This window comes from Drosophila sechellia, chromosome 2R (genome assembly GCF_004382195.2).
Source record: "Drosophila sechellia strain sech25 chromosome 2R, ASM438219v1, whole genome shotgun sequence".
Classification (NCBI taxonomy): domain Eukaryota; kingdom Metazoa; phylum Arthropoda; class Insecta; order Diptera; family Drosophilidae; genus Drosophila; species Drosophila sechellia.
The window spans coordinates 12,341,940-12,359,944 of NC_045950.1; the positions used below are offsets into that span (position 1 = coordinate 12,341,940).

General features: G+C 48.0%; 5 protein-coding genes across 7 annotated transcripts; 2 read left to right on the forward strand and 3 right to left on the reverse strand.

The window, feature by feature from the left end:
- Positions 1-1,398: 1,398 nt before the first annotated feature.
- On the reverse strand, positions 1,399-3,726 carry LOC6609411 (coiled-coil domain-containing protein 93). Its single transcript, XM_002034060.2, has 7 exons — positions 3,532-3,726; positions 3,268-3,476; positions 3,079-3,208; positions 2,723-3,022; positions 2,301-2,659; positions 2,131-2,244; positions 1,399-2,062 (listed from the first exon to the last, which is right to left on the reverse strand). The coding sequence occupies exons 1-7, from the start codon at positions 3,613-3,615 to the stop codon at positions 1,474-1,476; spliced, it is 1,785 nt and encodes a 594-aa protein (XP_002034096.1). The 5' UTR covers positions 3,616-3,726; the 3' UTR covers positions 1,399-1,473.
- A 59-nt stretch (positions 3,727-3,785) lies between these two features.
- LOC6609412 (protein arginine N-methyltransferase 5) lies at positions 3,786-6,061 on the forward strand. Of its 2 annotated transcripts, none has more exons than XM_032714307.1 (6): positions 3,786-4,237; positions 4,282-4,741; positions 4,795-4,960; positions 5,021-5,183; positions 5,242-5,753; positions 5,819-6,061. In XM_032714307.1, exons 1-6 carry the CDS (start codon positions 3,862-3,864, stop codon positions 5,972-5,974), a joined length of 1,833 nt encoding a protein of 610 aa, XP_032570198.1. In that variant the 5' UTR covers positions 3,786-3,861; the 3' UTR covers positions 5,975-6,061. The 2 variants fall into 2 exon arrangements, with proteins under 2 accessions (XP_032570198.1, XP_002034097.1); XM_002034061.2 differs by having other exon boundaries at positions 3,787-4,237; positions 4,297-4,741.
- LOC6609413 (kinesin heavy chain) lies at positions 6,058-11,064 on the reverse strand. Its single transcript, XM_002034062.2, has 4 exons — positions 10,441-11,064; positions 8,904-9,363; positions 6,871-8,750; positions 6,058-6,804 (listed from the first exon to the last, which is right to left on the reverse strand). The coding sequence occupies exons 1-4, from the start codon at positions 10,585-10,587 to the stop codon at positions 6,364-6,366; spliced, it is 2,928 nt and encodes a 975-aa protein (XP_002034098.1). The 5' UTR covers positions 10,588-11,064; the 3' UTR covers positions 6,058-6,363.
- Positions 11,065-11,266: 202 nt separating this feature from the next.
- Positions 11,267-16,397, forward strand: LOC6609414 (putative uncharacterized protein DDB_G0282133). 2 transcript variants are annotated; one of them, XM_032716334.1, is made up of 3 exons: positions 11,267-11,742; positions 11,806-15,598; positions 15,652-15,730. In XM_032716334.1, exons 1-3 carry the CDS (start codon positions 11,413-11,415, stop codon positions 15,654-15,656), a joined length of 4,128 nt encoding a protein of 1,375 aa, XP_032572225.1. In that variant the 5' UTR covers positions 11,267-11,412; the 3' UTR covers positions 15,657-15,730. The 2 variants fall into 2 exon arrangements, with proteins under 2 accessions (XP_032572225.1, XP_032572224.1); XM_032716333.1 differs by having other exon boundaries at positions 11,806-16,397.
- Positions 16,398-16,858: 461 nt separating this feature from the next.
- Positions 16,859-17,514, reverse strand: LOC6609415 (protein lin-32). Its single transcript, XM_002034064.2, has one exon. It carries the CDS (start codon positions 17,423-17,425, stop codon positions 16,859-16,861), a length of 567 nt encoding a protein of 188 aa, XP_002034100.1. The 5' UTR covers positions 17,426-17,514.
- Positions 17,515-18,005: the final 491 nt, after the last annotated feature.

The window sequence follows — 18,005 nt, forward strand, 5'->3', positions numbered from 1 at the left end:
GAAGGAGCAAATAGTAAGGAAAGTTCATTGTTTGAGCCCAAAGTTCAATAGTTCGAGTCGCAAGTTCACTCACCAAACAAGATGGCAGAGGCCAACAAGTGGCATCGGGATTTCCAAGATGACAGGATGTTGGGATGTCGGGCTGCTGGGAATCGAAATCCGGCGACACTGACAGCTGCATATACATTTTAATCCCTCGATTTCGCCGAAAAAGTACTCCATGTTCGATGGAACTACATATTTAGGTGCCTGGGGTCGCTACAATGACTCTCGCATTCACAATTTCCAGTAATTTGTTATTCAAACACATTGCGAATCGATTATACGCTTGGCATGCTCCCTCCAATCGAGCAAATATGCTGATTGACTTTTGTCAAGGCTCATGTGCGTGGCCCCTTTGTCGCATCCCCAATCAATCCCCATTCGATCCCATTTCCATTCCCATTCATCCTTTGGGTGCTGCAGGGGCGCAAATGCCAAAGCAAATACAAATGAGGAAACGCGGGATACGGGGATATGGGCTTTCACTTTTATCCAGAGTCGGGGAATCCCAACCTACGAACCACCCAACCCACCAACACCCACTTTACACATATTTATACTGGCTATATAGTAGATGGGCGGAATGCCTGACTGGCTCTATATGGGTCTGTTTCCAGTTCGATAAGGCCGATTCGGTCGTGGAATGAGCAGGCATTGGCAGCCGGGAGCAGAGTTCTCATAAACTTAGTTGTGAAATGTCTGTCAAGGACTGCGGTTTAACCTTTGCCGAAGGTCTAGCGCTTTAAGTATTTGTCATACGGTGCAAATTCATCTTGGCCGAATGGACGAAGGCTGAGTGGACGAATGGAGACAGGAAGTGGGCCGCAATTCCAACGCTTTTTTCATGCTCATGCTGATGCTACCCGTCTCAATGTCACTTGTTGAATGGAATTGATTGCCACGCAATAAAAAGTAATTGCATTGGCTCAGCTTGAATTCAATGTTAAGGTGCAAGGACATTAATTAACCGCAAGCAGCAGCTGCAGTCCCCTGGACCATGGGGATCCTGAAGTGGCTCTGATTGCTCGGCATGCCACTAAGCGGGCCGCATATTAATTAGAGCACCAAATGGAATGGAATATAGTGTGCTGCCGCCAGCAACGCAAATATGCAAATTTCTCTAGGTGCCAGTGGGAGTACCATGTGCATGCGCTATATGGAAATAAACTGCTGACCCAGCGCACTGACAGGAATTCCATAAATACTCGAATATGTTGGAACGTGAAATATATGAGAGTCAAAAGAGAGCTAAAGGTCGAACTTGAGCTTGACAAATGTGCGCACTTGAATCGAGCTCGAAGGAAATCCTTGGCTAACCTTAGATTGCTTGATTGGATTCCCGGATAATTGCACGGCTATTTGGAGCGTTATAATTTATTGAACGAATTCGCTAAGAGTGTTTCGTGTTTAGTAATCAATAGTTAAAACGGGCTAGGACTGGGTCCTGCCCCTAATTGACCTGAGCTGCAGTTGCAGCTGCTCGCAGCGCTGGCACTCGCGGGTTAGCTGCTTGACAGCCAGAGCATACTGGCGCTGCAGTTCCAGCAGCGACTGCAGCTCCTCGTTCAGCTCGTCACGCCGCATCCGCTCCTCGTTGTACTTGTGACGCACCTTGTCCTGGGCACTCTTTACGCCGTCCACGATGGACTCGAACTGGCGGATAAAGTCCTCGCGACCGTGCGGACTCATCATGCCCTCGTTGTACGCTTCGCAGATGGAGTTCAGTAGGGCCAGTTCCTTTTCCATGTAGCGCTTTTTGTCGTTGAGTGTGTTGTACAGGGTGTAATATTGCTTGGTCTCCAGATGCTTGCCGCTCATCTCGTTGTGCAGTTCGTGGAAGCGTCGCTGGTATTGGGCCAGCTCTGTGCGATCAGGAATGGCATCAAGTTTTCGTTCAATGGCCACAATTCCGCGATTTCTCTTGGCCAATTGCAGGCGCAGCTCCTTCAGACGTTGCTCCTCACCGGCCAATGCCGCAGCTTGTGCTTCCGCGTCTTGGGCACTAAATGCTTCCAGGTCGCTTTGAAAAACAAGAGAATAATAATTAGTTATATATAATTAGTTGTTACGTAAATATTGCAAACTTACTCGATTTGCAGCTGTAGGTTGGCCAAATCGGTGCGACAGGATTCCTTGAATTCTGCCTCGCTTTTCTTCAGCTCTTCATGTTGCTGGAGCAAACTTTGTATTTTTTCTAGGAGCCTTAAAATATACATTAAATTAAAAGACTGTACTATATCTTGTTGTAATCAACTCACTGTGGATCGGCTTTATCCTGTGTATCTTTGTGTGCTTTGAGCTCAGTATTTAAGGTATTCAATTGGTCCTCCACTTCCTTGGTCTTTTGGTTCTGCTCATTTTCAGCATCTTGCAGCTGTTCGTTTTCCTTGCAGTAACGTCTTATCTTATGTTCCAGAGCAATTTTGGCCGCCTCGAGACGTTTTTGTTGGTTTTGTGATTTCAGCTCTTGGGCATCCGTCTCCATTTCCAGCTTGAATTCAGCATAGTGCTGTTGAAGCTCTTGCCGTGCTGTAGGATCGAGATCAATGCGCTTTTGAGTGCCCGTTGGGTCATCTTTGATGAGGGATAAGCTGCGAAGATACTCCTCCAGATCGAGCTGAAAATTAAGAATGCTTTTACATATGTATATGCATATTGCGCACCTTAAACTAAGACCCACCTCATCTTTTTCTCCAGGACCCCGTTCCGCTTTTTTTTCGGCGCTGCGTTTAAAGGTCGGTCCTGGATCTCCGTATTCTAAAAGAGTAAGACGCACCCTGGACACATCATCATCACCAGGAGCTTCTTGGCGCTCGTACAGCCTCCTGGGGCCGTACAGATCCTGTATAGCCTTAATGTTTGTGGAGGCCAGGCGTATTTTAGTGAGATTGTCCTTGTCGCTTTTGTACTGATAGTGATTATGGAACTGGCCGATGGCAAATCTTTTCAAGCGCTGCCCACGCTCCGCTCGGTTTTCCACCTAAATAAGGAGTTTCCATTATATCGTCCGAAGTGTACGTTATTCCGACTACTCACAGAGGTCTTAACTAGCCACTGGATGACGGGATATATGGCCAGGAATTCAAGACCCTGCACTTGATGGGGTTCCAGGCTGTGTGGGCACTTCATGTCAATCAGAACGGCTACGATCTTCTCCACCAAGGCACTGTAGATATGGGGACATATAAATAATGATATGCTTAAGCTTACAGTGAAATACATTACATCTTCTGCCCAATGGAGAGGCTCTCATGGAACAGGAGGTCCACGTCCACATCGTAGTCGCAACACTCGATGCACCAGGTCATACCGCCCACCACCTTATCGAACGCGGATAAGCCCTTGATGCGGGCACGATAATATCCGGCTGCCACTAGAATGTCGAAGGTGTCCTGCTCCTTGGCCGTGGCATCCGAGTCCTCGCGACGTTCCACCTGCAATGGAAATCAAATTGAGCTGGGAATTCCCAGCAGGATGGGATGCACTCACCTGAACTTCACGCCCATCCTCGTCGTAGCGGGTGCCCAACTTGACATTTGGCAGGATCTTTGAGAATACATCGCGGTTAGCCATGAACAATCACAATTACATGCTATTAAAGGCCCGGAAGCTATTGCTTATCTTACAAAGTCGGGAAAACACAAAAATTGGCAAGCGACACAAAAATTGTCAACAACATTGGCTAAAATGTGTGATTTTTCGGCAATTACCTTGCGTTCACACCAATCGGTCCATTTGAATTGCCCCCGCATACGGTCACACTGCTGCCGGTCACCGCATTTTTTGGACTTTTTGAAGAGGTGGTGTTTGCATTGAAAGATGAATTACTACGTCTGTCTGCACCAGGAGGGTGTTAGTAGTATACCCAAGTTTATCGAAAAGGCCTTCGCAAACAACTATAATGCAGTGTCCACCTCTATTAACGCCAATATGTTGCCCTTCGAAGCACACGAATCGGATCCCACATATCCGGCCACAATTTTGAGCGCCAGCGACTGGAATTCCAAGGTGGTATTTACCTTGTCCGACGTGAATGTGGACTCGCCGAATGCCAAACTGCGCGAACACGCAAAGGAGGTACTTATGCGGGACGTGACCTGGGCGGAGCACCTGCAGAATATGGGCAATGTGATGGTACGACTGCGCGGTCCGGAAAACGAGAATCTAGCCTCCATCGTGCTGGCCAAAACAAAGGGTAGGCATCTAAATTAAGAAGTGGATTCTCAAATTTGTTATTAGATGATTTTCCTTTAGGGCGATGGTTAATCCAAGTGCCCATCACCAATCCAGAGCTGGCCACATTCGAGCACCGAAAGGATGCCACCGCCGAGGAGGTGTCTGAAACGGAATCCAATGACCCGTGGAACTGGTGGAATAACCTGCGCATGGTCACCAAACACAGCACCAAATTGAAAGTTGTGGTAGAGCTAAACGATGCGGATCGACCCTGCAAGGAAACAGTGCGTCGCTGGTTGGGCGAACCCATCGAGGCAATCATCATTCCATCGTCCCTGTTCGTCAGGAACCGCTCCAACTACTGTGTGCTGAAGAAGGAGTGGCAGATCATCGTCGGGCACTTCATCTCGGTGCGAGCCAACATCATCATCTCCACGAACCCCAACGATAAGGCTTTGTGCCAGTACGCGGATTACGTTAATAAGCTAATTAATGAGAATTGCGACAAGCACGCGCTAAAAAGGTTGGTTCAATGCATTAGATTCGTGAATTATCCAATATAAATTGTTCCATTAGCTATGAAAACATGCTGGAAATTCCACTGCAGCCTCTTTGCGAAAATCTGGACTCGTATACCTATGAGGTATTCGAAAACGATCCTGTTAAGTACAGACTCTACCAGGATGCCGTACAGGCGGCCTTGTTGGATCGAGTGAGCGCTGCGGAGGCTAAAACGAAACTGGTAAGGTGCTCTTCTCCACCTATAAGATATATATTAACATTTGTATGTTCAAACCTACAGACAGTTGTAATGCTACTGGGTGGAGGACGAGGTCCTTTAGCGAGGGCTGTATTCAATGCTGCCGAGTTGTCGAAGCGCAAAGTTCGCCTATACATCATCGAAAAAAATCCCAATGCCATTCGTACCCTCTCCAATATGGTTAAGATGCTTTGGGCCGATAAGGGTAAGAATGACAAAAATAACTTCCATGAACCAGTCCTAATCCGGAACATATTCTTCAGATGTTCACATTTTTTCGAAGGACATGCGAGACTTTTCCCCTCCAGAGCTGGCAGACATCATGGTTTCGGAGTTACTTGGTTCCTTTGGCGATAATGAACTTTCGCCCGAGTGCCTTGATGGTGCACTGAAACTGCTCAAACCGGATGGAATCAGCATACCCTACAAATCCACCTCCTACATTAATCCACTGATGTCAACAGTGCTGCACCAAAATGTCTGCCAAGCGTTACCAACCGAGTCTGCCTTCGACTACGGCTATGTGTCGCTGCTAAAGAATATTTACCATATTGATGAGCCGCAGGCTCTGTTTGATTTCGAACATCCTAATCGAGCGGAAAATATTGACAATACCCGCTGCAAGGCGATTTCATTTCAAGTCAAAAAAGATTGTGTGCTGCACGGAATCGGCGGATACTTTGATACCCATTTGTACAAGGACATCTGCCTGAGCATCAATCCGCTGACCCATACGCCTGGCATGTTCTCCTGGTTCCCCATGTTCTTCCCAACGGTAAGTGTGAAGTGATTAGTTTGCCTTTGATAACTGCTACATTAATATATACTTTTACTACTCAGCGTCCACGAACTCTGAGGGAGGGACAGACTATATCCATCAAGTTTTGGCGATGCGTGGATGCAACCAAAGTGTGGTACGAATGGCAGGTGGTCAATTCTCCAGACGATTGGGAGCACCATAACACAGGCGGGACAGGTTACAACATGCGATTGTAACAGCAGACGATGTAACAACAACCAATAGCCAAATAATTGTCAAATTTTTTTTGAATTGCAAATAGAATCAAACTAAAGAGACCTTAATTTGTCTGCGACTTTTATTTAGGTTTATGTTTGAAAAGTTTATAAATACTCTTAACGTATATAGATGTCCTTACATATCTGTGGGTTTTATTATTTTCGGTTTGTAAAATTTAGTTAATTTCCGGTTTCCTTTCATTTATTTAATTAAATTATATGTATGTATATTTAAAGCGCTGCACATGATCGCGACACATCTCATCTAAGCGAAGGCAATTATCAGTTATGTTAAGTATGTATAACGTAATCCATTTAGTTTAGTTTAAAGCGGAGCTGAACTGGGCGGCGACAGGTGGTGATTGGATCTACGAGTTGACAGGATTAACCTGGGCCAGCGGGGATGGTCCGCCAACGGCGCCACCACCACGAATGGCAATTGCACCCTGGCCGGAGCGGATCGGCTTGGCGATCTGTGCCTGTGGGCCACGTCTGCCCAGGTGCTTCTGTCGCACCGCCTCCTTGATGCGGTCCACCTCGTATTGGTAGCGCTTGCGATCCCGCATTGCGCCCTCCTTCGCTTCCTTGAGCGCTGTTTCCAGAGCCTTCACCCGCTCCATGGTACAGCGTAGACGCTTCTCCAGCTTGGGCAGCTCGCACCGCAGATCGGCGTTGTCCCGCACCAACTGCTTGTGCACCTTGGTCAGCTGGTCGAGGTTGTTCTCCAAGAAGGAAATCTTCTGCTTCTGCGCGAGTGATCCACCGTCCTCCTCGCTTTCCTCGTTTACGACATTCTTTCGGATTCGTTGCTGTTGGCACAAGTGAAATACATTTTAGGGTCTTAAGCAACAATAGAAAGATTGCTTAAACTTTACCTGTAGATCCTGAACGAAAAGTTTTCGCAGGTTGTGTAGCGTCTGCAACTCCTTGGCCACCGTGTCCTCCAGGCCCTTGAGGTCTTTGCGCGCTTGTTCTCGTCGCTCGTTGGTGAGGATGATGTTCTGAAGCTCGCTGGACTTCTCGGCATCCTCCTGGCGCACCTTCTCGTAGTCGGCCGTCATCTGTTGGTGCGCCAAGAGAAGCTTTTGATGGACATCCTTCATCTCGTCCATTTCGTGCTGCTTGGCGGCAATCTCGTCCCTGAGCTCGGACACCTGGCGGGTGTGGGCTTCGCGTAGCTCGTCCATCTGAGAATCGAACATGGAGCGCAGCTCCTCAGCCCGCTGTTTCTCCTCGGCGTTAACGGCGGAAACGTGCTCGGCGGCCTTGAGCTTGGCGCATTCCTCCCGCAGCGAATCGATTTGCTCCTCAAGCGTGCGCTTCTTGTTCTCTGCCTCCCGCATCGACTCCTGCAGCGACTTCATGCGAGCCTCGTGCTGTGAGATGAGTAGCCGGTATTCGCCCAAGTCTTTCTCATATTCGGAGATCTTCTTGTTGGAGTCAGCCTGCTGTGATTCCATGTTAGAGCAACGCTGGGCAATGTTCTTGGCCTCCGTCTTCATCTTGCTGATAAACAAACGCGCCATGGTGAAATCTTCCTCCACCTTGCTGGCATCCGTGCCAGCCAGAGCACTCATCTTGAGGTCGATGCTGGACTCACCGGGGGCAATGGCCTGGCCGACTTCGCCGAGGTCGCGCAGTAGGTTGGTTAGCATTTCCGTGATGCGCTTCTTCTGGTGTGAGGACATGTCCTTGAGCTGCTGTAGCTCCGTGGAGGCGGCGTTGAACACAGACTGCTTCTGCTGCAGCTCCTCGTTGAGGGCATCGATATCCTTGTTCTTGTTATCGATCTCCTGTGATTTCTGGTCGTAGTTTACAGCCAGCTCTTCGAGAGCTTGGAGCACCTCCTTAACCTCTTCCTTGGCGGACTCGTTCTCCTGTTGGATTCGCGCCATCTCCGACTGCAAAGTCTCATACTCACGTCGAGCGTTAGCGATGAGTTCCTCCTGCTCCATCACCTGCTCCTTGAGCTGCTCGGCGTACTGGCTCTGCTGGTTGATCTCCTCATCCTTGTCGTCCAGCTGCTGGTAGAGGCGTTCGCACTCTGAAGCCAGCCTTGCCTGCTCGTTCCCGGCAACCGATGCGGACATATTGGCGAGAGCCGTTCGCTGGGCGGCCAAAGCGGCCTCGGCCGCCGCCGTCTGTGCTGCCTCCACTTCCAGGTTGGGCGTGCTGGCCTCCATGAGATCCTCCATGTTAATTTGCTCCTCCGCCTTAACGGTTTCACCAGCTCTCCAGCGCGCAAGCTCGATCTCCAGCTTTTCCACCTTACCCTTTAGTCGGGCGTTCTTTTCCTTCTCCTTCTCATAGCGTCGCTTCCATTCCTCGGCAGTAAGCTCCTCGTTAACGCAGACCACGTTCTTCACTGTCTTGGCTCTACGACCGAAGTCCAGCGTTGACTTCGTTTCAGATTCGTTGAAGCTGGCTGGAGAGCAGCAGATGACGATGGTTGTGCGTGCGTTACCTCCCAGCGACTCCTGAAGGATTCGCGTGAGCTTTGAATCACGGTAGGGGATGTGCGTTTTGTTTCCGTCCGCCAGTGCAGAGATTACGTTGCCCAAGGCCGACAGCGACTTGTTGATGTTCTTGGCTTCATCAAGGACGGTTCCCTCAGCTCCAGTCTTGGAAACCTTTTCGGAACCGGCCAAATCCACCAGGTAGAGTTTGCCGGATAGTTTCTTCTGGTTCTCCAGATTCTCCTGCTTCACATTGATAAGGAATACTGAGTGTGATCGCGAAGAATGCTCGTTCATGTCTGAAAGGATGGATAAATCGTTATAAAAGGTGATCTGGAAGATGAAACTACAATCGAGGTCAGAGCGAAGGCAGGAATAACTCTTGATATATGGTTTTGAGATTTCATGTTTGGCTGAACTTGTCCTGACCATCGATTTCAATTAGAACTCACTTGTCACCGCGATGTGACGATTGGATTTGCCCTCCTCGATCACCTCGAAAACATCCTCCGGCGACGAGACGAACCGTTCCGTGGCCCCCTTGACGTACGGCACCCGGTTCTTATCCTCGTGCACGCTAAGGTTCACCTTGGAGACGTCCAACAGATCGCGAATCTTGTCCATGTAGATCTCGTAGTAGGAGACCTTGATGTGGAACTCCAGGTTCACCTCCATGGCGTAGATGTGATTGAAAATGTCGTTGACGATACGCGGTATGATACCCTGTTTTACGGAGTCCCCGATCACGCCCTCCATCGTATGCGTTTTTCCGGAGGACGTCTGACCATATGCGAATATCGTTCCATTGTACCCGGCCAGGACATCCGTAACAATGGACTTGGCCGCCTCATTGTATACCTTTTCCTGGGATGCATTCGGCTTGAAGACCTTGTCGAACAAATACACCTTGCCCTGCAGACGGTGGAGATTAGGGTTAGTATAATGTGTTTCTTGTAGTACATAGCTATAAACTAGTGTCAGTTGCGGTGAAATTTCTTTCGGAGATTCATTCCCCCTGTCCCCGATCTTTTCCCGCTGACTGCCTTTGAATCATTTTCAACGCATGGCCGCGAAGCAGATTGTAATTATGAGCATTAAGACATGTTAAGTGGAAGGGGGAAGAATAGTGAATAACGAGCGCCAGAAGAAAGCCACAGCGAAAGAGAGATAGATAGAGTTAGTCAGAGAGAGAGAGAGGGAGAGGCAGAGCGCAATGATAATGTCTGTGTATGGAGGCACTATATTAGTGCTGACTTTTTTGGAACTGGTTCAATTGCCCAAGCTTTACCAGGAAAATGACGGATTAGACCTGGCGGAAAAGCGGGAAACTCAGCATAGCATACAAAGCAATAACATTTCATGTGGCATAAAGGCAATACAGCCAAATTCCATTGCCTCCAAAGTTGCTCTTATTGTTTTCCTTCATTTTTTTTTGTATGCTTTGCGTGCATGACTCATTGGCGCGCGGGCAGAGGAGTGGAAGTGGAGCGGGGGCTACCGTCAAAGTGTGTATGTGTTTGTGTGGAAATGTAAGTGAGGTAAGCACTGAAGGCGGACTGGAAACTCTAGAAAAGCGCATATTTATGCGGCCCAAAAGAATGGAACACCCGCTTTTAGCAGAAAACCGTCTAGTGGGTGGCATTTCTCCACCCCGTCAACGCGCTTCTTTCGATTCACACACCCTATTCTTTTCCGACTGGGGGAAAATCAATTTGGTGCAAAGCAATATTGATTTGGAGTAAAGTTAGTTGGTTTCATCATACGTACATATGTATATGTACATCTAGTTTTGTTTTGTGCAATTATTCATGGGTAACTTTAGTGCCTCTCTCTTTTTATCGCCTAGCATTCCAATTGGTCGGCAATTTTGGGGAAGGGTAATGTACGCTAATAGGCATGACGTCATGGCGCGGCATGCCGAGATTAATGCATAACACATAGGGAAAAGGCAGTGGGGTCTGGCGAAAACTATAGATCTGGAACACATACCGCTATGGATATGCAGTTCTCCTCCACATTGTTGGGGAACTTGACCACGAACTTGGAGCCGGCCTTCTCCTCGCTGTCGTTCAGCGGTCGGAATCGGCAGACCACTTTGATGCTGTCCTCGGCGGGAATCTCTCGTTCCGCGGACATTGCTTACGGGGGCGGAGATGGATCTTTCTGGCGGAGATTGTTGGATTTCTGCAGCTCTGGGCGCGACCTCTGCGCATGCAGCTCTCTGTTTACGTGGATAATCAACGACTCACTATCGTCCGCACTATCTGCTGCTCACTGTGTGCTTGTGTCGATTCTGGTACTCCGTTTGGCTCCTTTTGTTCCGATTCTCTGCTGATTCCGACACACTCGCGAAAATTGGGTTGGGGGCGGCTCAAATAAGAAGATGCAGTGAAAATTTTGTGGTTATACCAGACACAAAAGTCGAATTGGTCAAATGGCGATATCGCTGGAGCGCAATCTCGATTCTGGCTGCTCCGCGTCGTTTTGTTTGCACTTTTTTGCCCGGAATGATTAAGTGCAGCCGCTAAATGCACTCGCATACGTTAGTGGGTCGGAATTAGATGCACTCAAAACTATTTTATTATTCGACTATTATTTTCGCTACTGGGCGCCAGTGTGGCCGTTCTTCTCTTCCAGCCAAATACCAATCGCAATTTCACTGCACAATAATACCGAATTAATACTTTCAAAAGCTTCTCTTGCATGAGACACCCTGCAGATCTTATAAATGGTAACGGCATATAAAATTCTTAATTAACTAATACCGTTTAAAAATCATTCAAAAATTATTCAAAATTGATTGTTTGTTGTCAGTTTTGTTTTTCCTGTCCAAATATTTCGGCTTGGGTGCAATATATAGCTCCAAACTGGGCATACAACCTCTGTAGGTTCAATAGGAAAACGCTATGGAAGATTGATCACCGAGTCACTGGAAAGGATTGTGGAGAAGTGAGGGGCAAGATGGCACAGAAGGATATTACGTCCTATTTGAATTTGGAGCGATTGAAGAAGACGCAGAAGCTCATCCGACTTTATCGATCGAACGAGTGCCTTTGGAATCCGAAGTCACCTGGATTCCACAGTGGTTCTGCGAAGGATGACGCCTGGCGACGAATCACCCGGCGGATGAACTGCGGCCTGACTCCTGACCAGGTGAAGCTACAGGTGCTCGGTCTGCGGCACTACTACTCCAAGGAATTGGCCGCCATCCGAAATAGTCAACTTGAGGGCTATAGTTACAATCCAAGATACTCCTACTTCGAGGACTTGCATTTTTTGGGAAACTTGGAGGTGAGTGGATGGTTTTTGCACTAGATATTGAATAGTAAGCCATTAACTACTATTTTCACACAGGAGGAAGATAACTGTGCCATGAAGGAAGGACATTTCCCACCCAATTTTTCTGATGGCACATTCATATCTCCGCTAGCTTTCTTGAGTCCCTGCTGCAGCGAAACCAAGTGCGGGTACACCTTCTACAAAATGATTCTAGAACCTGAGCCACCAAATGAAGAGTACTTAGAAGGACATAAGGAAAGATCTACTTCCGGCAATGATCGCTGGTATCCCACTGCGTACTGTGTTCGGTGCAAGCCCGAGGAAGACGAAGATCCCTGTGAAGCGTGCGAGCTAAGAGGTCAAAGCAGTCGTCCCCAATCCGGAAGTAAGAGCTCTTTAGAAGGCAGAGAAAGCAGCAGTACCAACCCAAGGATATCTAATCAGTATCAGGAACAGGATCAGTCAAAGAAATTCCAAAAACGTGATAGCAACCAGTATTTAACTGGGAAACCATGTTCATGCCCCTCGAAAGGCAATCCAGAAAAGCGTTCATCGCAAACACAACAAAATGGTGTGTACATGGGTGCTGACAACTGGGATGGTGACGAGTCCATCGGCAATGGCTTACGTAGCGATGGGTGGCCAGGTCCCAGACTATGTTCCCAAAAACGCGGAGAGTGGAAGCCCAGATACCGTAAAGTAATAGGCGAGGAATATCGGAAGTCGTGCTGCGACAGCTGGAAGCGAAATAACAATGCCGTGTGCCAGAGGCTTCTAGACCAGTTGGCCAAGCAACAGAACCAACCCGGCAGTTACTCCGACGATGGAGACTCCGTTCGGAACCGAAACTGCGGCTGTACGAAGAATCGCCGCCAGTCTGGCGAGGATCAGTTAAACGTGATGCTGTTGCAGAAGAAGTACAGGGATCGGAATTTTTCGAATAATGCAAACAATCCTACCACCGATCAATACAGCAACACTCAACCGATGTCGGATCAAACTTACTATAACACTAGCCATCCAGTTCCAAACTGTTGTTACTGCACTTATAACCAAGTAAATCAAGAAGTACAGCGCTGCAATATCCATGGATGCCAGTGCATTTACTGCAATCAAATTGTGCCTCCTGCCCACGGTAACTACTACCAACCGCAGCATGTCGATCAGAATGCCAGAAACTATTCTCGATCAGCTTCACCAGACGCTCCATATGATGAAACGGTTTACCTGAATGACTACGGACGATCTATGTATCCGGAGCAACAGCATGTGTACTGCATCAATGCAGAGAATGTGCCCACAGATGTGTGGGCACAGACGCAGTCTCCAGATGCCTCTAATAACCCATCCCAGATGCCCATGGCTCCGCTCTCAAAGTCTTGGAATCAGGAAACGGCAACTCGGCCGCTTCAGCCAGCCAAAAAAGGCAGTGGCACAGCACCGCCACCTCAGGATCCAGTGAAGACATATCCTTCAAGAGCTAGTGCATTAGAAAAGCATGAGCAGTCTGGACAGAATCTTATCTCAACTGAGCGAACTAAATCGATGCCAGAGGAATTTCAATCAAGGATCGTGCAAAAATCGAATGATCAAGGAGAACGATCTAACGTGGGAAGAAAATCTTACGGATCCGAAAATGGCAATTACAACCAAAGAAGGATTCAAAATGAGGAACGATCTCGCAGGGACGATCCTGATCGCCCTGACCAGAAGAAATATGTATGTGAAGATGATAATTGCCCAGTTAATAAACGGCGTCAAAACGAGGAGCGTCCTTCAGAAAGGCGATCTCGCAACGATGATAAAGTTGGTAGTAACCGTAATTCCAATTATGAAGATGCACCTCCCCCACGACGAAGCAAAGGTTATGCCGATGAAGCAAAAAATCAAAAAGTTTTCCAACTTCAAACAGATGACTCCCAGTTAATGGCATGTCCAGCGTATGATCGTCGTAATCCCAAGGAATGTCCCCATTTAAAATGTCCTAGTCCAAGACACCGACAAGAAAGAACAGCTCGGAACTCAAGAAATCGCTACTCCGAGGAGAATAATGAACCAACCTCCAAGTCTAGGAGGAGCAGTCCTTTGAGAAATACTTACGATGAAGAAGAGCAGCAGGGTCCCAGGGAAAGATCCAGTAGTCATGGTCGGGAGGATAATTTTAGGACAAAGAGAAAATCAAATGAAGAAACTAAAAGATCGAAAAGAAGATCCGATGAAACCTGCAATGACGAAACGTGTCAATTTGCGGCCTTTTCCTCTAGGCAAAATAAAAACCGATCCGAACGTCGAACAAGAAATAGTGGGGAAAGGGAGTACTCTAGATACGGCAATGGAACGAATCTGCGTTCCAAAGGAAGAGATAATGAAGATCCGTGCAATGATGACACTTGTCCATATGCCGATTCCTTGGAAATTAACATGGCCAGGACGAGAAAACATATCGATCGATCTTATTCTAAAGAGAATGACGAGGAGGAAAAAATAGCAAGGAGATATAGGAGTGAATCCTCATCAAGAAGGCAGGAAAACGATGATTATGAAGATTCCGCAAAAAGCTATAGAAGAGAAAGCGATAAATATAGGAAACCAAGAAGAGAAGAGCCGGCTGAAAATGGAGATCCTGATAATGATTCAGATTACAAGGAATATGGACAGAGAAGATATATAAATCGCTATAGTGATAATCAACCTGAATATCGTACTTCTATAGAAAAGCGAAACAAGAATTCCACACGGGAGGACAGAAATTCAGCTCCTAGATATGCTGAAAGACCTCGTGAAGATTACCGAGGTGAATACCATACTTTAGACGATTGTTATTGTGACGATTTTGAATCTGATGAATATGGTGCCAATAATCCATATGATGCCTATCCTAGAAGGGAGAACGCTAATCGAAACCGAAATGCACCAATGGAGTACAATAGGGAAGAATCTTCTAGAAGACCCAAACGGCCCTCGAAGTATGATAACTCGGAGAGCGAGGATGTGCCTTACATTAAGTCAAATGGCAAAAATACTAATCGAAATCATAATACAGACAATATAACCCAGAAAAGGAATCCATCCTATTCCAGAGAAACTGATCCGTACAATTCAGAGGATGGCTGCTTCTGCAGTGATGAGGAAATCCCCCACGCAACACAAAATAGGAGCTCTCGGTCGAGTAGAAATGATCGCAGGTCATCTGGTCCTGCCAAAAATGGAAAACAAGATAGATCCAGAAGATCCGAAACTATCGAATCCCAAAGAAATGAACCAAGGGATAGTGACAGGGCCCCGGAATCTCTTCCTTCGAATAGGGATATAAAAAAAATAAAAAATCCTAATAATGCATACGACATAGGTGAATATTCCAAGAACGACAACAGGGACTTCAATCATAAAGGTATCGTGAGCCCAGTCCCTGACGATGATTGTATTTGCGACGTGGAAAGTGATCCGAAAGATCCGAAGTCAACCGGGCCGGAAAAACGAAATCAGGCTGGCAGTATATGCATAAATCTAAGCACATCAGTGGAAGACAAAGGACATAAGACGGAGTCATTTGGAAAAGCCAAGAAAACTGCAGAACCAACGGTTATGGCACCTAAATCTTTAGTTGCCTCCAACAGATTGAGGGAACAAAAGGAGGGCAAGACAAAGCTAGTATCCACCAGTGAAAATCAGTCGTCCTCCGCCAAGAAGAATCTCCGCGCCAAAACTGGAATATCCCCCAGAGTGCAATCGAGATCCACCAGTCCCGTTCGCCAAGCAGGAGCTCCGAAGATCCAGCCAGGAGAGCCGATCAAGAGACGAGCGACGAATAGAAGTCCTGTCCAGAACGCCGCCAAGAGAACCATGGAAACTCATGCAGCTGCCAACAGCAAGTTGCCCTTTGATCTAAATTCTGCCGCCTATTTTATTTGCAAGTTACAGGATGAAGGTAACAACCATCAGTACCTGCTCGTGGTGCCCAAGAAGCCGATTGAAACACCCGATGGCCACCGGAAGGCCCCAGGACAGGAGTCTGTGAAGCAGCTACACTGCCCAAGGCAGTGCTCCGGCTTTCAGAGCTTGTCCTGGGACGATTCGGTGACCGCAACCCGATCCCAGCCACCTCTGCAATCCCAGGCGAGTGGAGGCCTTTCCATACTGGGCTCCTTTAGGATTCCACCAGTGCTGGCCAGCACAGCGCTGGGCATCATCAAAGATCATCTGCACAGGAATACCGTTCTTCAAAATCCAGATGCCAGAGAAAGAGAAGCGGTATATCCACCCAAACGGATGCGTCGCATTCTTATGACCAGACCGATTTCAAGGCCAAGAAGACCAGTACTTCGTCCATCCCACAAAGCTAATGCTCCCATCCTGCAGGAGAACAGGACCCTGCTGCTCACCAACAATCCCTTTCAAAACCTAAGCTTCAGCGATCACAATCGTGATGTTATTGTCCTGCATCCGCCGGATCCCGGATTTCGACCCTCGAAAAACTCCTTCAGCAAGGGCGAAGTGGAGGTGCAGCACATCACAGTGCCCAACGAAGACACCGTTGTGAAGCCCATGCCTCCCACGCCGCCCACAAAACCCAAAAGGACATCGGTGATCAATCCATAGCTGTAATGTCCTCACACAAACTTGCCCGCTCGTCATATAAAAAACAGCACCCAACCGGAGCCGAAGGACTCAGCTGCCTTTTTTATTCAATGAGAGGAGTTCTGGCCAGGAGTTCAGGGGTGTCACGCTTCACCGCCCACTGTGGTGGCTTCGCAGTTTCGGAATTGTTCGGGGTTAGACCAAAACTTGACGTACGCCTATCAATGAACTGTTGAGTAATTAATTTATGATCGTTTTCGAAACCATTGAGGCGTAGCCAAACGATCCGATGGCCAATTGAATCTGGGGATCTGGGAATAGTGGGCTGGTTATAATTGCTAGAAAGGTTTAAATGAGTATCTCATTTTGGAATTATCACTTGGTTCATAATCAAGCGATGCATTTCATGAATAATGCCTTTGAAATTGAAATTATTTTTGCATTCAATTAACTTGACCAATTTTGTTTAATATTCCATTTATTTCATTACATATTTAACTTAATCTACAGTAAGAAGAAAATCACATAACTTTAGTCTAGTATCATCCATCTATGACAAGGATCCTCCGCTCAATCCAAATCCACTATCGCTGTCGCCGAAGATGGTGTATGCAGCGGCATCCACCTCCACGTCCCCATTGTTGAGGAGATCGCACAGTGCCAGGATGTAGGACTGGGCCATTTGGAGAGTCTCGAACTTGGACAACTTCTGGTCGATGGACGGAGTGGGCACCACTTCCCTTAGCCGCTCGAAAGCCGCATTCAATCCGTTCATCCGCTTCCTTTCCCGCGCATTGGCGGCCTGTCGTCTCCTCTTCTGGACCGTGGGACTGAGATTGGTCTGCTCTGGACTGCTCTTCCTTCCGTCCGATCCCGTGGAGCTGTTACTCCGCCGTTTGGTCTGCGGCTGGGTGTGCTGTCCTTGCACCGCCATGATGGGTCCTAGTTCCGTTTGAGTTCCGCCTGCGGCATCCAGGAATTGCCATTCCGGCGATAAGAAAGCCCCCTGTCCGTAATCCTGGCCAGAAACTGGCAGCTGGGTCAAGTTGTAGTTGGGGCTGCCCAGGTACTGGGAACTGCCATCCTCCTCGGAGGCAGACGAGTAGTAGTAGCTCATGGCAGATCCGCGCGGCTTGAAAGTTTCGATGCAACTGAAACGATCCGATCGGATCCAGACTTGACTACGGTCAACCCCCGCGAGATGCATTCTACAAATATTTTCACCGCCGTTCTGACCAAGTTTGTGTAAATGGCCCGCAAATGACCCCTGGCCCCAGGATCCTCGCAGCTATTACCATGGCCCGGCCAAAGGATCTCCTCGAGGAGCTGGGGTGACTTAGGGGTTAGATGTGTTTCCCTCCCTTTCGCTCGGTGGTGAAACGCCTACACTTCGCCTGTTGCCATCTCTTTCGCGCCAGGCACGCGTCATATCTTGCCAAATTGGTACTATCATGCCATGGGATCTTCCCCTCTCTCTCTGTCGCCCATAATTTGTGACTTTCACGCTCAACGGCACACGAGCGAGTGGAGGGGTGGGGGGCTCGGCTCTCGCGAGGATGAGCTACTGTACTGGTCGGCATGGGCCATCAATTAACCCGCTGGCGAACTGCATTGTGGCTCGCGTCTAGTGACCATATGCTGTACTCTGCTCTGCTGTGCTGTGCAGTGCTGCACCGACCCGACTTCGACTTCGGTTA

What these genes read in the sequence shown, in the direction of transcription:
- LOC6609412 (XM_032714307.1), top strand. Translation starts at nt 3,862, where the DNA reads ATGAATTACTACGTCTGTCTGCACCAGGAGGGTGTTAGTAGTATACCC. An exon ending in CGTGCTGGCCAAAACAAAGG is followed by an intron (nt 4,238 to 4,281) that starts GTAGGCATCTAA and finishes ATTTGTTATTAG; the next exon opens with ATGATTTTCCTTTAGGGCGA. An exon ending in TCCCCATGTTCTTCCCAACG is followed by an intron (nt 5,754 to 5,818) that starts GTAAGTGTGAAG and finishes TTTACTACTCAG; the next exon opens with CGTCCACGAACTCTGAGGGA.
- LOC6609415 (XM_002034064.2), bottom strand. Translation starts at nt 17,425, where the DNA reads ATGAGCTACTACTACTCGTCTGCCTCCGAGGAGGATGGCAGTTCCCAG.
- LOC6609413 (XM_002034062.2), bottom strand. Translation starts at nt 10,587, where the DNA reads ATGTCCGCGGAACGAGAGATTCCCGCCGAGGACAGCATCAAAGTGGTC. An exon ending in AGAACTGCATATCCATAGCG is followed by an intron (nt 9,364 to 10,440) that starts GTATGTGTTCCA and finishes CACCGTCTGCAG; the next exon opens with GGCAAGGTGTATTTGTTCGA. An exon ending in TTTTCGTTCAGGATCTACAG is followed by an intron (nt 6,805 to 6,870) that starts GTAAAGTTTAAG and finishes TTGTGCCAACAG; the next exon opens with CAACGAATCCGAAAGAATGT.
- LOC6609414 (XM_032716333.1), top strand. Translation starts at nt 11,413, where the DNA reads ATGGCACAGAAGGATATTACGTCCTATTTGAATTTGGAGCGATTGAAG. An exon ending in ATTTTTTGGGAAACTTGGAG is followed by an intron (nt 11,743 to 11,805) that starts GTGAGTGGATGG and finishes ATTTTCACACAG; the next exon opens with GAGGAAGATAACTGTGCCAT.
- LOC6609411 (XM_002034060.2), bottom strand. Translation starts at nt 3,615, where the DNA reads ATGGCTAACCGCGATGTATTCTCAAAGATCCTGCCAAATGTCAAGTTG. An exon ending in CAGGATAAAGCCGATCCACA is followed by an intron (nt 2,245 to 2,300) that starts GTGAGTTGATTA and finishes GTATATTTTAAG; the next exon opens with GCTCCTAGAAAAAATACAAA. An exon ending in AACCTACAGCTGCAAATCGA is followed by an intron (nt 2,063 to 2,130) that starts GTAAGTTTGCAA and finishes TGTTTTTCAAAG; the next exon opens with CGACCTGGAAGCATTTAGTG.